Here is a 14,757-nt window from a genome sequence, read left to right on the forward strand (position 1 = left end):
TCTTCCAGACCATTCATAATCACATTCTCTTGCCACCGGCTACAGAGAGCCACAGCACAGGGCTTACTCGCTCTCCCTTCAAAATACCGACATCACTTCCTGTGGGCGACATCTTGGGACTGAGGGGGAATTTCTGCAGATGACACTGGAGACAGTTTTTACGTAAAAGAAGGAAAAGAAAACAAACCAAAACAAAAAAGAAAACGAGATGTCCTGCTGCCATATATATGTGTGTGTGTATACATATACACACACACACACACACACACACACACATATATATATATATATATATATATATATATATATATATATATATAACAAATGGGGGGGGGGGGGGGGGGGGCAGTGAGTTGTTAGGGCAAACAAATCCAAACAAAAGCAAAATTTTAAAATGTCTAATTCTTACAACCTCATGCAGCTCATAGTTCAGGTATGTCCAACTATGCTTGAATGAACAATGCAAAGATATTACACAGGTCTCCATATAAAACGCATACTATGTAAAAAGGGCCACTGGGTGAGTAGCATTTACATATTGGCATTGTTTTGGTCGACAACCACCCGAGTGCTGATCTTACCTCTCCACAAGACAGGCTAACTACACGCATACACACACACACACACACACAATCGTCAAAGAGCATGTACGCACATATACACACACACACACACACACACTCAGGCTGCCCAGGGAAGGTGTGCCGCCTCAGCACTCAGCTCTCTCGGTTGTGTATATTTTAGTTTTTCATTTGTGTCCTTATGTACAGGTGTAGGTGTGTAAGTGTATGAGTGTATGCGATTGAGACTGTGGTGTGTGTGTGTGTGTGTTTGAGTGAGAGGGGGACAGCTCAGTCACACATCTCCTCGGGGATCTCGTGGGGGTTCAGGATGCCGGGCACAGACATCTGAAGCTTGTGCTTCTCCTCCTGGGCCTGTCTGAGAGACGCCTCCCGCTCCTCCAGGAACAGGTCTGTTGTATCTTCACCTGCAAACTCCTACAGCCGCGAGAGAGGTGAAGTAGTTTACCGTCATGTACTCACGTAAAGAATTATTAATAATGAAATTCTTATGCTATAGTAGTAATTAAAAAGGTATATTGTGTGGGTTGAGGGGGGGGGGGGGGGGGGGTAATGGGGTGTACCTGTGTGTGTGTGGGGAGGGGGTATGTTTGGGGTGGGGGGGTGATGAAATGGTGTGTGTGTGTGTGTGGGGGGGGGGGGGTGGGGTGTGTGTGATGAAATGGTGTGTGTGTATGGGGAGAGAGAGAGAGAGAGAGAGAGCAACCAAGAGAGAAATGGCGTATGTGTATGGGGGGGGGGGGGGGCGAGAGAGAGAGAGCACGCCAAGCAGAAGTATGTCAGGGGCTCCAGTTCTACAGCCTCTCTGCCAGAAATCTGTCAGCTCCCCCCTCCACACGCAGATACACACCCAGGCCAAGTTACAAACTAATCCTACTCTATCCCTCTCCGACTCACACACCGGCAGGATTACATAGTGCCCCCCATAAACTTGAGCACACACATACATACACAAACCCTGTCCCACTGCACTTTCCCTGACAGTAAATCTGGACTTGATGCCCCACACAAAGACACACACACACACACACACTTCGCATTCTGGTGTACCCCTGATCCCTCACTCACAAATTCTCTCCTAATAGAGCTCATGGGAGGCCCTGGACCAACACTTTGTAGGAGTAGGAGAGGGAATGATGGACACGCAGTGGACCGATGGCTCTTTGGGCCTGGGACGGACATAGTAGAAGCTCACCTTAATCTGCACCAGGAAGTCCCTCAGGTGCTCCTTGAAAGCGGGGATGTCCTGGTTCAAGCTGAAGAGGCCTGTTACAAACACCTTCACCTGGGCACTATCAGAGAGGTGGTGGACAGGAAAAAAAAAAATATTAGTGCATCATATTTTATTATCAGTGTATTACATCTTGTTTTACTATAAAAAGAACATTAACCAAACACAGTGCCAAGTTTAATCAGGTGCATATTTGTATGTGTGTGTGTGTGTGTGTGTGTGTGTGTGTCTCTCTTACTCTTGCAGGTGAGGGAAGGCGGTCTTGAGCAGGTTGGCCACATACTCCTGGATGAACACCTGGTTGTTGACTGGGCTGGAGGGGTTCAGGGTCGTGTTGATCTTGCCCTCCTCCACCAGGTTGAACATGTAGGCCAGGATGGAGGCGTGCATCGTCAGACCTGCCACAGAACACCAAGGCTCACCTTCACTCAGTTCATTGAATTACATACTCTGGGCCAAAGGCACTCCACAAGGTGGCCAAGTGAATTTAGGTCCTGTGCAACTACCCAGGCGGGGGCAAAACCACAAACAATAATAAACAAACAGCAGTGATCCCTAAACAAGTCCCACTAGTCAGACCTCAAGCCAGCAGCACAAACAAACATGCCTTGATCACACACAAACACAGACGCACACACACTAACACACACAGATGTGCGCACAAACACAGACAGACACACACACACACACTCACCAGCAGTATGCGACGTATCTGTGACAACTGAAAATATGTGCTGGAGGATGTCACAGAAGTAGGTCTGGTAGAAGCTCTGGGCTGCAGCCTCCTCCTGCGCCACATTCTGCAGCAGCGTGTACAGGATCTGCAGACCTGCAACAGGAACACAGCCAGGGTTGAGCCTCTTCACATACACAGCCACTAGCGCCAAGAGTTCCTGTCATTCAGTGATTACACCACTGAAATTATTTCTGTGAAATTACCACTTGTGCAACGGAACAATGTTGCGCAACAAAGTTAAAATAATTTCAACTACTTAGGTGACGAGGGAGTTGTTGCACATGTGCACAGCACTTCAGCAGATTCCCATTTAACAATACTTGCACAACAATTTAAAATGACTTAGGATTTACAATAAAAATGGTGCATTTTCCATGAGGTATGTATGGTGGACATCAAACAGGCTTATCTCAAAGAAAAGCCTATGCCTTTAATTCAAGGAGTTCAAAAGAAAAAACAAAAACAAACAAAAAACGCTGCCCCTTTATGAAACACAATGCAGCTAATACATTTAGATAAACGGCAACATCAATGCAACCCGGATGCCGTATAACAAGAAAAAATAAGTTGAGGGAAGCGTCGGATGTAGGCCTATCCACCAGCGCAGCTCTCAAAACAAGTCACAAAACCGCACACACAAGCACAGGAAGAGGAGACATGAGAGACCCGAACACCAGACCTGCAGGAAACGTATAAGGTCCGGTTGTGTCCGACTGATATGGATTTTGAAGGCTGATACCTATATCGATAGAGTATTTAAGAAGCCGGAAACCGATTTATCGGCCGATAGTCATTTTAACCAACACAATGTAACAATTTTCTCCCAAAACAAAGTTTTGATCAAGGTGGGAAATTATGTGTTTAAATATGCCTAACTATCTGGTTCCCTAATGAAAGGCTCTTAAAGGAACACACCACCCAATGTCAGTAGTAATACATGTTCTTACCTTAACTTTCACGAGTTGAGTCATACCTCTCCCGTGTCGGTACGTGCATTCAAACGCTCTAGTGCGCGGCGCGAATGTGTTAGCATGTTGCTAGGCTAGCGGGCTCAGACGTAGCCATAGAGGGAGGAAGATAGCAGTAATCAACAACATCCACAGTTGCACGGGTAGTTGATAAAAATGTGTAAGGTCACACAACATGAAACGTGGCGATTTTCAACTACAATGTGTGGCGCAATAGCACTTGGGAGTACTTCGACCTAGCGTAGTAATATTAATACACATCTAATTGTAGATCCCAGCCATGCTTTCCGCTGTTTGCAGCAAAGCGGAATTCTGTGAAACATGAAATCACTATAATACTTATGCTTGTTATCACAACCCTTCACAATGCATGTTATAACCATGATAGTTCACAATCTACTTTACCACTACCTGCTACTTCAGGGCAGGTTGTCTCCATTTATGGAAATGACTGTGTGCCTCGGAGGGGGAGGGGAGGCTGAGGGGTCGGCTGAACTCTGTGGTGGATAGGATCTACAATTAGGTGTTAATTAATATTACTACGCTAGGTCGAAGTACTCCCAAGTGCTATTGCGCCACACATTGTAGTTCTTCTGTTTATTCGCTTGGAAAACCGCCACGTTTCATGTTGTGTGACCTTACACATTTTATCAACTACTCGTGCAACTGTATTTAAGTAGGGAAAACGTGGATGTTTTTGATTACCGTCATCTTCCTTCCTCTATGGCTACGTCTGAGCCCGCTAGCATAGCAACATGCTAACACATTCACATTCAGTCGCGCACCAGAGTGTTTGATTGCACGTACCGACACGGGAGAGGTATGACTCAAGTCGTGAAAGTTAAGGTAAGAACATATATTACTACGGACATTGGGTGGCGTGTTCCTTTAAGGGTCATTAACACACCAAGAACGATAACTATAACCATAATGATAAAAGCGTACACACTGAACAACGATAAACAACATTTCTCCTTGTGTTAATAAATGTGATCGCTACAATTTGATGGGTTCTGATTGGCTATTAGCTTTTTATCATTCTCAAAACTGCTCTGAAAGTGATCCCCAACGATATCGTTCTTCATGTCGTTATCATTATAGTTTGTGTGAACGTAATCATTCATATTATCGAGTACGATATTTGTTTAGTTATCTTTATCGTTCTTGGTCTTATCGTGAATGGGCCTTTATACAGCTTTTCTTTTTTAAATGAAATAAGTGGTGTAAGGCCTTTCTTCTTTGATACCCACCATTGCACTATCTACACTGGGGCTATGCAAAACGTATCTTTTACTTCCTATGCACTTCCTCACTTGGTGTGAACACCTTTGTTGAAATGCCAAAAAATTGAAGACTGAAACTAGAGAGTAAGTGTGTGTTTGGGAATTAACGTTGGCTCAGAAGTCTTGTTTCATGCTTAATGTAACAGTTTACATTCACTGACAGGACCACCAAGGACAGTGCGAGCGATGTGACAACGTTGTAGGCTTGGAAGCGGAACCAAGTCAATCAAGCAGCATGCATGTCTTGCAACAAGAAGCTACAGCATCTGGTGGACAAACCACATAACGACAATACTGGAAATCTTAATGAAGGATCAATAGTCGGTTTTCCTTTAATTAAAAGGTACATTATGCAGGTTTAGGTATTTTTGGCTACTGTAGAGCTCCCTAGAGTTGCGATATATTTATATTTTACTCTGCTGTTAATAGCAAACATCTCGTGACTTGTCCCCCTGTACACAATGAAAATTATTTTGTCGCTATGCCTATACTGTATAGCTATGCTAGGTGAATGATTTGCCTTTTACAAGTTTATTTACCATCAAATTGGCTTCGTAAAGATTATACTAAGGTGAAAAACTTTCATAGTGTGTGTGCGTATGTATGTTATGTGTGTGTTTCTGTGTGCGTGTGTGCTCACCCGTGTCAGCCACATTCCTCATGGTGTGCTTGAAGGCCCAGATGATGGAGTCTAGCACCAGCTTGAACTGGGCTGGGGGGATGGCCAGGAATGCTGGGAAGCAGTGGGAGTTGACCGCCTGGAGCAGGTAGAAGAAATGCGTCCTGTGCTCGGGGTATTCCTCAAAGTCCTACACAGAGAGAAGGGGGAAACAAGGGGGTGAGGAGCTTATTCACCTGAACCTCACAGCAACAGCATTTCAATTGGGTGGGAAGAGTCCTGCAGTAGGACAGAGGTGCGTCATTATAAGAAATGACCACCACTACCTTGGACCAAATGGCCTCAGTAACTTGGAAAGCCAAATAAGGTGACCTGGTGAAATGATTGATTCAGTGCAGTGTGTGGTTCAGAGGGTGTCACCTTGTTGATCATGTTCAGAGTGCACTCGAAGACAGCATCAAAAATCTGTGGGATTTCCGTGGTGATGTGCCCGCCAAGTTTATTTACGATGGTTGCCATCGTGCTGAGCACTTCGGGCTCCCTGGCAGCCGGAACATTCCGCTGGTAATCGATGAGCACGGCATCCAGAAGCGGAGGAACAAAATTCTCCCCCACCTGCACAGGCGCACACACACACACACACACACACACACACACAAGCACACAGGGATTAGACAGGATCAGTGGCAGGCACCAGACGTACGACTGCTTGTGTCGTGTCAGGACTAGACTAATCTCAGACAGGAGGTTAGAGTCAGGTGCACCTTGGGAACACACCTCGGTACGAACATTTACATGTCTTACGATTTTTATTATGGTATTTAAAGAAACAAAACTCAGCTCAAATCAAACACAACAATAAACACAAACATTTAGCACACACTCAGAACAAATAAAGCTATTGCATTCAACAGCAACTCAAAATACACAGAAAACCCTAAAATAGTACTGGCCGTGAAGTACGTTTCTTAATGCAGACACTAAATCGGTCTCTTCAAAGCATTGCACTGTCACTGACTATGAAGGAGTGCATCTTGGGGGGAGAGAGCGTTGCGTGCGCTCAGCTGTGCGTCGGAGTGTCTAGGGGGCGGGCTCACCATCTGGGGGTCATTGGAGCGGCTGACCCAGCCGGAGATCAGCTTTAGCGTCTCCCGCTTCACCGTCCTCATACTCCTTATTAGAGGCTGCTTCGTCACCATCTCACCTGTGGCAGACGGACAAGTCACCCGTTAGAGAAGACAGATGATCATAATCACACACACACCTATCCTGGACAGTAAATCTGGACTCCCAGGAAGACACACACACAGTGGACGAATTCCAGACACACACATTGGCGGGGGGAGAGGACAGAACTCTGAGATGTACGGTAGTAAAATTCTCAGGGGGTGCCTATCATATCAGGATCATCACTATTACGCACACAGCCTGCAAACACTTACATTTCCTTCACACTTCATCCTATTTATAGCACCATGCCGCCAGTAGTTAATATAGATCTGGCTCACAGAACTATTAGTAGTACGAGCCCACAAGACTAGCTCCCACACATAGATGTACGGCAATAAAACAAATCTGACTCACACACACAAATGAAGACAGTAGGTGTAAGGTCAATCACATAAGATGCAAACAGTGCAGGGAATGAATGTGAACACACACACACACACACACACACACACCATTGGTCTGGATGGCAGCGGAGATGTTCTCGCTCAGACACTTGTAGACGTTGAGCATGTCCAGGTAGATGCGCCCCAGCTGGATGACGAAGGGGTGGCCAACGGCCTTGCAGGCCCGCACGTTGGTCTTCAGGATGCTGCCCAGCTGCTTTACCGTCTCTGGGTCCTTCAGGATGTCCACGTTCTGAGGTGAGGAGAGGGGACAGGACAGGGAGGAGACTGGGGAGGTTAGGAAGGCCACTGCAGTGCTGGGACGACTATTATCAGCGAATTTACAGTGCTTGTTTTCTTTCTATTTAAAAAACAGGAATCAGTCCAAAACGTGACAAAATGAAGTGGATGTTGAGCTACATACAGTCCACATTGTTAAAAATGTCCATACATTATTACACAATGCAAAACTAGTCTACATTTGAAAATATGGACACTGATCTCCCTCCAGAAACACACACAGCACTAAAACAGTGATTGTGTATAAGGACCGTGTGTGTGTGTGTGTGTGTCTTACTTTGGTCGCCTGCTGGATGATGCTGTCCCACACCTGGTTGGGCAGGAGCATGTACTTCTCTATCAGGTGCTCCTGCGTGGCCTGGTCGTTACTTGCGCTGATCATGTAGCCCACCGCCTCGTAGAACGTGTGCACCTGGAATAAACGGACAGCAGCGCAGGAAAAGAACGGCAGAGAGAAAGCACAGGAAGAGAAAACAGCTGTGTTCATTAGACGGGTCCTGACAGGGGAAACAAAGGGAAAGTGCAAACAAATGAAAGACAACATCCAAGAGACGACTGCTGATTTTCTTCCCAACCCTGAGGTCAGCTATTCATTCCAGCTAATTTCCTGCCTCTAAGCCTCTACAAATTACAACAGTGGGGGCCATTAGGGTTTTTCATAAGTAGAGAAAATCTTTACTTCTAAAGAAATGCAAGTGTAGCACCGGTAGTTCGTTCGATCATACAATTCTGCTGTTAAATGAACTGGCACTACTGATAGAACGTAAAAGCACCTAATCAATAACTTAATAAATGCAATATAAAGGCCAAGTCATCAGTAGATCATGATTGGGCAAAAGACAACTGTGACTTGATGCTCCAGAGAGAATGTGATGGACCTTTTAGTAAAATGGAGCACTTGTCCTCAACATCATCTCTAAATTACCATACAAACAGTTTCTCTATGGGATGACAATCTCAGGTGCAACGTGCGTTTGGTGTGTAACGAAGGTGAGGCGGGAGGCAGAGATCAGGAAGTGAAGGCCTCACCTGCTGCGGCTGGAGGTCACAGATGATGGTGTTGATGTTGTTGAGGATCTCGTCGATGAAGGGCATCACCTCACCCACCTGCACCTGGACAAAGTGTCGCCGGCACTTCTGGGCGATCTTGATGAACGTGTCGCAGGCCATGTCCTGCACGCCATCATGGGTTTCTGTAAAACATAGTGAGTTATAAGCATGCCACATTATACAAGAATGTGAAAGTATACTAATTATGTTGGCAAGTAATTTCTTGCAGATAAAGACTGATTGTTAGTAACATACAACGATTTATACTACTATACTGCCATTGTCAAACTTTGCCAAAGATCCATAATGTCCATGCTAAACTGAAGCTGCAAACCCATTGTCAGTCAGTCACTCACTCACCGTGCATGAACTCAAAGAGTTTGTTGACTACAGTCTTGAGGAACTTCCAGTGGGCGCGCAGGAATCGTGGGTACTGGCCCACGATATACATGATATTGGAGGCGATGATGGCCTTGTTGTCCTTACCCCTCTTTTGCTCACACAGGCCCAGGAGGTCCTGAGGCACAAACACATGAAGCATGAAGCACCAATCATCCCTAAGTGCAGAACTAATAACTACTAACTAATCCCTATCCAGGAACTAGGCACTTAGTGATATCCAGTTGCCCACCTTGATGACTGTGACCAGGAACCTCTTCTCGTCCTCCTCGTGCATGGCCCCACTGATGGAGCCGATGGCCCAACACAGCGTGTTCAGGTTCTTCCAGGACCACTCGGTCCCGTTCACCTGGTTGTGAAGCTTCTCAGTCATGATGCGTTCAGTGTCCGCATAGTCCAAGTGAGTCAGGTAGACTGAGGCCCATGGAGAGGAGGAGGAAGAGGGAGAGAGAGAAAACATAAAAAAGAAATGGTTTAGAAAGGTATTGAGAGGAGTGATCCCAAGCTAAAGAGCCAGCAGTAAATGCCCTCAGATGCATCAACAACAGCTAAGCTAAGAGGATATTAAGTAAACAAATTGCCCAAACAGTCCCTGCGCTATGAGGCACAGAGCACTCACCCAGCGTCTCCCTCATGTTCTTGTAGAGGTTGATGGAATCGGTGTCCTTCATGAACTCGCGCACCACCTCGCCCTGGTCATTCTCCACCACCAGCACCTCCTCGGGCTTGGCCATGCGGCTTACCATCAGCAAACGCACCTGGGGGAAAAGAAGGGGGAGGGAGGGGGGTGTGTGTAAACGGAGGAGTCTTTTCCTGATGCAGTGGGTAACACTTCAGCTGCTTTGAGGAAACTGTGCAAGAGGATGTGTCTAAAAAAAATAAAGTTTCAGTGTTTAGCTGTGCATATTTACAAGCTGCTTCGGCTGAGGGTTTGCAGTTAATTATACGATGGGGAGGTATTGGGCTTCAAAAAACAAAAAAACAAAATGCCTCTTAAAAACAAAACAAAATGGCCTCTTATAGCAGCTCACAAAAACTGGACGTAAACTGATGTGGTCAGTCTTTCAGTATTTTGGGGGTTTGCCTTTCTAGGCTTCCATCATCGTTTTTAATACTTGGACTCCATGTTCCATATATGGACGAGCCGCTTACGTTTGCTGTAAAGGACCTCTCTCTAACGTGGCTTCCTGAGGACGCACTCACCTTGGAGAGGACGGGCAGATAGAGCTGCCTCCTAGGGGGCACGTCGAAGTGCTGGCTGCCTGACAGGAGTGGCGAGGTGGAGGTGGAGAAGGGGCTCTCGCGGTACAGCTCGGACGCCAGGTGGTTCCAGTACTCCAGACAGATCTTGAAAATCTCTGTCTCCTCCACCTCAGAGACCAGCAGCATGTAGTGCAGTGCCTGGGAGAAAGGGGAGCGTAGAGCAAGATGGAAAAGAGTGAGGAACTGCATTAAGTGTTCTATCTGATGGAGAGATTGTGCAACACTATTCCACGATGGATCAGACTGATAAAGAGACGTACGTAGTGAGTGAGCGTAATGCCAAAGTGTTGCTTAGAGAGAAGAGCATGCAGAGTGAGATGGAAGGGCTGAACGTTTTTGGGGCTCATTCTAATTTCGCAACCACTGTCTTTTGGAACTTCAAGGTGGCAGGGCCTGCGTGGCCCTGATAAGACCCTGGCGTGGTGGTGGAGACAACACTGACTAACACCAGATGGTCAGATGGGGACGGAGGTGGTGGTGGAGGAAGCAAGTGCAGAGGAGATGGTGATCAGAGCAAAGATTGTTAAGGCGGAGCAAGATACTTCGTCGTAGTTCATGTCTATGGGCGCGAAATGGGGATCGAATCCTGTCTGCATAAAGAGGCGTGTCGATGACGTATTGACGAGCGTACGTTGCAACCGGCCAACAGCAGCTGCATAAATAACCGGCGCACACCTGATATAAGGTTGATTTTCTCCAGACTGGAATGCTCAAAAATGCTAAAAATGTACCTGAAATGTTCAGAAGGGTTTGAGGATCATGAAAACGTGCCCGAAATTCACATTCCTAACTCTATAGAACCAAGACCTTAGCATATGTGGTGAAATTCTGAGCTATGCCCATAGACTTCAATGGAGCAGTCGCTGCCTCTGCTCTGCATAAAGGGGGATTTTGACCCCCCCCTCGTGCGATCCGGGTTCCCGGAAGTGGCTCCTGATGAAACATCTTGCTCCGCCTTAACAATCTTTGATCAGAGGCCTGTGGGCTGCTACTGCTGCTGCTACTGCTGCTGCTTTAGCTGGTCTGCTTTGGCAGATAGGACCGGGTGGCCTCACCTCCATGAGGGTCTCCCGCAGATTGAGGCGCTTCTCGATGAGCTGGCCGTGCTCCTTGAGGAAGGTGCAGAGGAACAGGCTCAGGTTCTGGATGAAGTTCTGCTCGTCGTCCTTGCCGTTTGCGTAGGCTAGGCGGATGTTGGTGTTCAGAGGAAGCATCTGTTACAGGAAGAAGGAACAATATATATTTTTTTATTATTTATTTCACCATTGGACAGAGCTTCACAGCTGTCAATTGGTCAAGGTCAAAAACATGATACCAACAGCATGTCAAAAACATGCTGATGACAGGCCATAAACATTCCCAGACAAACAACAACAAACAAAACAAATATTCAGACTAGTTCAGACTTATTCAGCCAGTTCAATTTATCTTACCAGCAGCCAGTCTTTAACAGTCTATGGCGAATTGATTTCTTAACGTTACTAGTAGCGGACGTGTTACCTGTTTGAGTTGCATCATGGTGAGTGTAAACAGCGTGACAAACTGCTCCTCGTACTGGCTCACGCTCACACCTGCAATCTCGGTCAGGCACTTCAGCGTCACGTTTCGGAACATGGGCACGTTTAGAAACTGTGGGAGAGGAAGGGGGGGTAGAGCAACAGGGTTTTTACTGCCAGCTGGTAACACGACACCCTTTATGGATGTTGGGCCTTTCCTGGGCACACAGAAATACTGGGGTGTCAGAGGAGACTTAAAGTATGTACCTTATACACGAGGGTGCTGATGAGCTTGGTTTCAAATATGTAGCCCAGAGGGATCCAGTTGAGAAACCGAAGCAGTGTTTCTAAAGTGGCGTGGACCAGTGGGGCATTCTGGGAATTTTCCTATAGAGCACAGAAAATTAAATGTATGTTTGATTTTCATATAGAAAGATCAGGGGGAGACAACCACACAAACATTCAAAGCCTGATACATACCATGACGAACTGGCAGAGCTGGAAGATCTGGGAGAATTCATTACACATACTGGAGGGAAAAATACACAACAGTGGAGAGTTAATAATGAAGGTAGAGTGGGCATGTGTATGACAGTCTTGCCCAAGTTTACTGAACAACAGTAATTGTGTAACTGGGTTGAAGGCCAAGAGTAGCTTTAGATCCAACCAAGCCTATCTGGTAGAGGTAATTGGTTTTTTTTTTATTTCAGGAAAGTATTAGCATGCTGGAGTTCAGACGTTTTTATTTTTTTTTAATCAACCCTAAGGCCATTGTTGGAGTTAAAGGAGAATTCCGGTGTGATATTGACCTAAAGTGTATCGAAACATGATACCGAGTGTGAACGTATGTCTCATAGCCCATCTCGGCTTGTCCCCTGCACTCCAAAATCTGGCGCTAGTTAGCCGATGCTACCAACATCTTTTTCAATAGTGGTGCTTCGGCATCGGGCTAGCCATGCAAATAAATCACTGTTTTACACCCATTTACGAGGCTCAATGTATCTCCACACTTCATTGGTAGACTTCCGAGGGCCCTGACATTTAAAACGAGACATTGAGAACTTTGAAAAAGCACTGGTAGTTTACTTACAAGACGATTTATACAGACAGTATCTTCACGAAGTTTAGCGTTTGCAGCCATCTTGAATTTAGTCACGATAAGTCGAGCAACGAGTAAGAATGAACAGGTATGATAAGGGATCAGATTCCAAAAATAATTCAGTGGAAATGCATGGATTCCAGTTGCTGCTACTGGAAGAAACTGGAATCCATGCATTTCCACTGAATTATTTTTGGAATCTGATCCCTTATCATACCTGTTCATTCTTACTCGTTGCTCGACTTATCGTGACTAAATTCAAGATGGCTGCAAACGTTAAACTTCGTGAAGATACTGTCTGTATAAATCGTCTTGTAAGTAAACTACCAGTGCTTTTTCAAAGTTCTCAATGTCTCGTTTTAAATGTCAGGGCCCTAGGAAGTCTACCAATGAAGTGTGGAGATACATTGAGCCTCGTAAATGGGTGTAAAACAGTGATTTATTTGCATGGCTAGCCCGATGCCGAAGCACCACTACTGAAAAAGTTGTTGGTAGCATCGGCTAACTAGCGCCAGATTTTGGAGTGCAGGGGACAAGTCGAGATGGGCTATGAGACATACGTTCACACTCGGTATCATGTTTCAATACACTTTAGGTCAATATCACACCGGAATTCTCCTTTAAGTATCAGAGGGGTGGTATCAGTGCCTCACCTGTCTTTTAGATGCTTGGCTTTGACCTGGGTCATTTGGCCACTGGAGAAGTCAAACACCTCCTCGCTCAGCAGTTTTAGGATAACCATGTTGTTCTGGCACAGGCTCTCGCTGGTGCGGCTCGCACCCACAATGTCGCTGATGAAGGTTGGCCAGTGCTTGGGCCACTCCTGCTTCAGGATCTACGCGTGTGCACAGTCACAAACACACAACAAAAACACAAACCACACTCCAATTTGTCCCTCTGCATAGTTAAAATACCAACACTGCCACAGGAATACAAGACAGGAATAAATACATCATGTCATTACACATGCTTAGTATTTTCAGTCACTCAGGTGTTTATTTACAAAAATGTAGGATAAGTAGATCTTACCTGCACCAGGATCATGTTTAGCTTTCCTATGTATACCTTCTCTTTCTGCAAAGTCACATAAGAATAGAGTCACATTTCTGGAAAGATAAATTCCCAAAATAAAAGCTACAATAGACTGTGATGCCTCTCCAAGCAGCTCCACTCACCTCGACAGTTGCTGCATCAGACGACGTCTTGATAATCAGACCGACAACATACTTTTTTATTCCTGCACACAAGCAAATAAAAAGGCCGGGCGTTAGAGTCCGCTGATGGGCAGCAGAGGCCACATGCAGAGCCAGTCCTGACAATGGAGACTTTGGGTAGGGGGGCACTTAAGGGTATCAAATAGTGAAGGAAATAAAAAAAAGAGAGAGAGACATCTGTAGGAAAATAAACAAAAACCCAGCACATTTCAGAGAACTACATTGTCTCTTGCCATGCATAGCTCAGTGAGTAAACTAGCGTGCGCCGGATTTGTTTGTATTAACTTGAAGATACATACATTTTATTTCCTTAATGTGTTTGGAGATATTTGCCAATTCTAGTACTGGGAATAATTAATGACATCATTCCCTTTGAACAGGACAGGAGAGAAAAAAAAACAGCTCAAAATAGCTTTTAGACACATTGCTTGTTGGAAGATGAGAGTACTAGCTCTATCCACATTTGCTAGGAGCATCATCACATGACCACAGTAATGTGTAGAGAACCAATCACAGACCCGGATGCAAGGCAGAACGCTGACACGTGAAATGACATACTTGCCAGTCGCCCTGCATTGGTTTGCCACTTGAACAAAACTCAGGCATCTACGGTCAGAAGTGGGAAGTCTTAGGTCAATGATGGGGGAAAAAAAAAAAAGAGCTAATAACTTGGAGGGGAAAAAGAAGTGACTCAATAATAGAATGATTAGATTTGACTTTAACCTAAAATGTAATAAAAATCTTGATTAGAAGCCAAACATTGGGCATACACTGTCTAGTCAGTATTAAGACTCCTGCAATGTTTCTTACAATTACATACTCTTACTATGGGCATCCTTAAGTCCCTTAATTTCAAAAAATGTGGTAGCATCTTAACATGGATGTAGAACAATCAACAATTTCTC

The 14,757-nt window shown here is 45.5% G+C and overlaps 1 protein-coding gene across 10 annotated transcripts in view; it reads right to left on the reverse strand.

The window, feature by feature from the left end:
* Nucleotides 1-14,757, reverse strand: part of xpo1b (exportin 1 (CRM1 homolog, yeast) b) — a 40,058-nt gene that overhangs the window by 17,662 nt on the left and 7,639 nt on the right. For 4 of the 10 annotated variants that reach the window (XM_042066528.1, XM_042066533.1, XM_042066534.1 and 1 more), the window contains 21 exons: nucleotides 13,814-13,875; nucleotides 13,668-13,712; nucleotides 13,292-13,473; nucleotides 12,020-12,068; nucleotides 11,807-11,926; nucleotides 11,544-11,672; nucleotides 11,099-11,257; nucleotides 9,984-10,181; nucleotides 9,400-9,538; nucleotides 9,013-9,194; nucleotides 8,742-8,898; nucleotides 8,361-8,524; nucleotides 7,609-7,743; nucleotides 7,101-7,284; nucleotides 6,516-6,622; nucleotides 5,839-6,033; nucleotides 5,440-5,608; nucleotides 2,507-2,641; nucleotides 2,051-2,210; nucleotides 1,777-1,873; nucleotides 333-998 (listed from right to left, as the gene is read on the reverse strand). In XM_042066528.1, coding sequence (XP_041922462.1) covers nucleotides 852-998; nucleotides 1,777-1,873; nucleotides 2,051-2,210; nucleotides 2,507-2,641; nucleotides 5,440-5,608; nucleotides 5,839-6,033; nucleotides 6,516-6,622; nucleotides 7,101-7,284; nucleotides 7,609-7,743; nucleotides 8,361-8,524; nucleotides 8,742-8,898; nucleotides 9,013-9,194; nucleotides 9,400-9,538; nucleotides 9,984-10,181; nucleotides 11,099-11,257; nucleotides 11,544-11,672; nucleotides 11,807-11,926; nucleotides 12,020-12,068; nucleotides 13,292-13,473; nucleotides 13,668-13,712; nucleotides 13,814-13,875 — 2,915 coding nt within the window. In that variant the 3' untranslated portion in view covers nucleotides 333-851. Of the gene's footprint in view, nucleotides 1-332; nucleotides 999-1,776; nucleotides 1,874-2,050; nucleotides 2,211-2,506; nucleotides 2,642-5,439; nucleotides 5,609-5,838; nucleotides 6,034-6,515; nucleotides 6,623-7,100; nucleotides 7,285-7,608; nucleotides 7,744-8,360; nucleotides 8,525-8,741; nucleotides 8,899-9,012; nucleotides 9,195-9,399; nucleotides 9,539-9,983; nucleotides 10,182-11,098; nucleotides 11,258-11,543; nucleotides 11,673-11,806; nucleotides 11,927-12,019; nucleotides 12,069-13,291; nucleotides 13,474-13,667; nucleotides 13,713-13,813; nucleotides 13,876-14,410; nucleotides 14,480-14,757 lie in introns of those variants that run through there. The other 6 variants (XM_042066538.1, XM_042066536.1, XM_042066537.1 and 3 more) reach the window with 5 other exon arrangements.

Source organism: Alosa sapidissima, chromosome 16 (assembly GCF_018492685.1).
Source record: "Alosa sapidissima isolate fAloSap1 chromosome 16, fAloSap1.pri, whole genome shotgun sequence".
In the NCBI taxonomy this organism is placed as follows: domain Eukaryota; kingdom Metazoa; phylum Chordata; class Actinopteri; order Clupeiformes; family Clupeidae; genus Alosa; species Alosa sapidissima.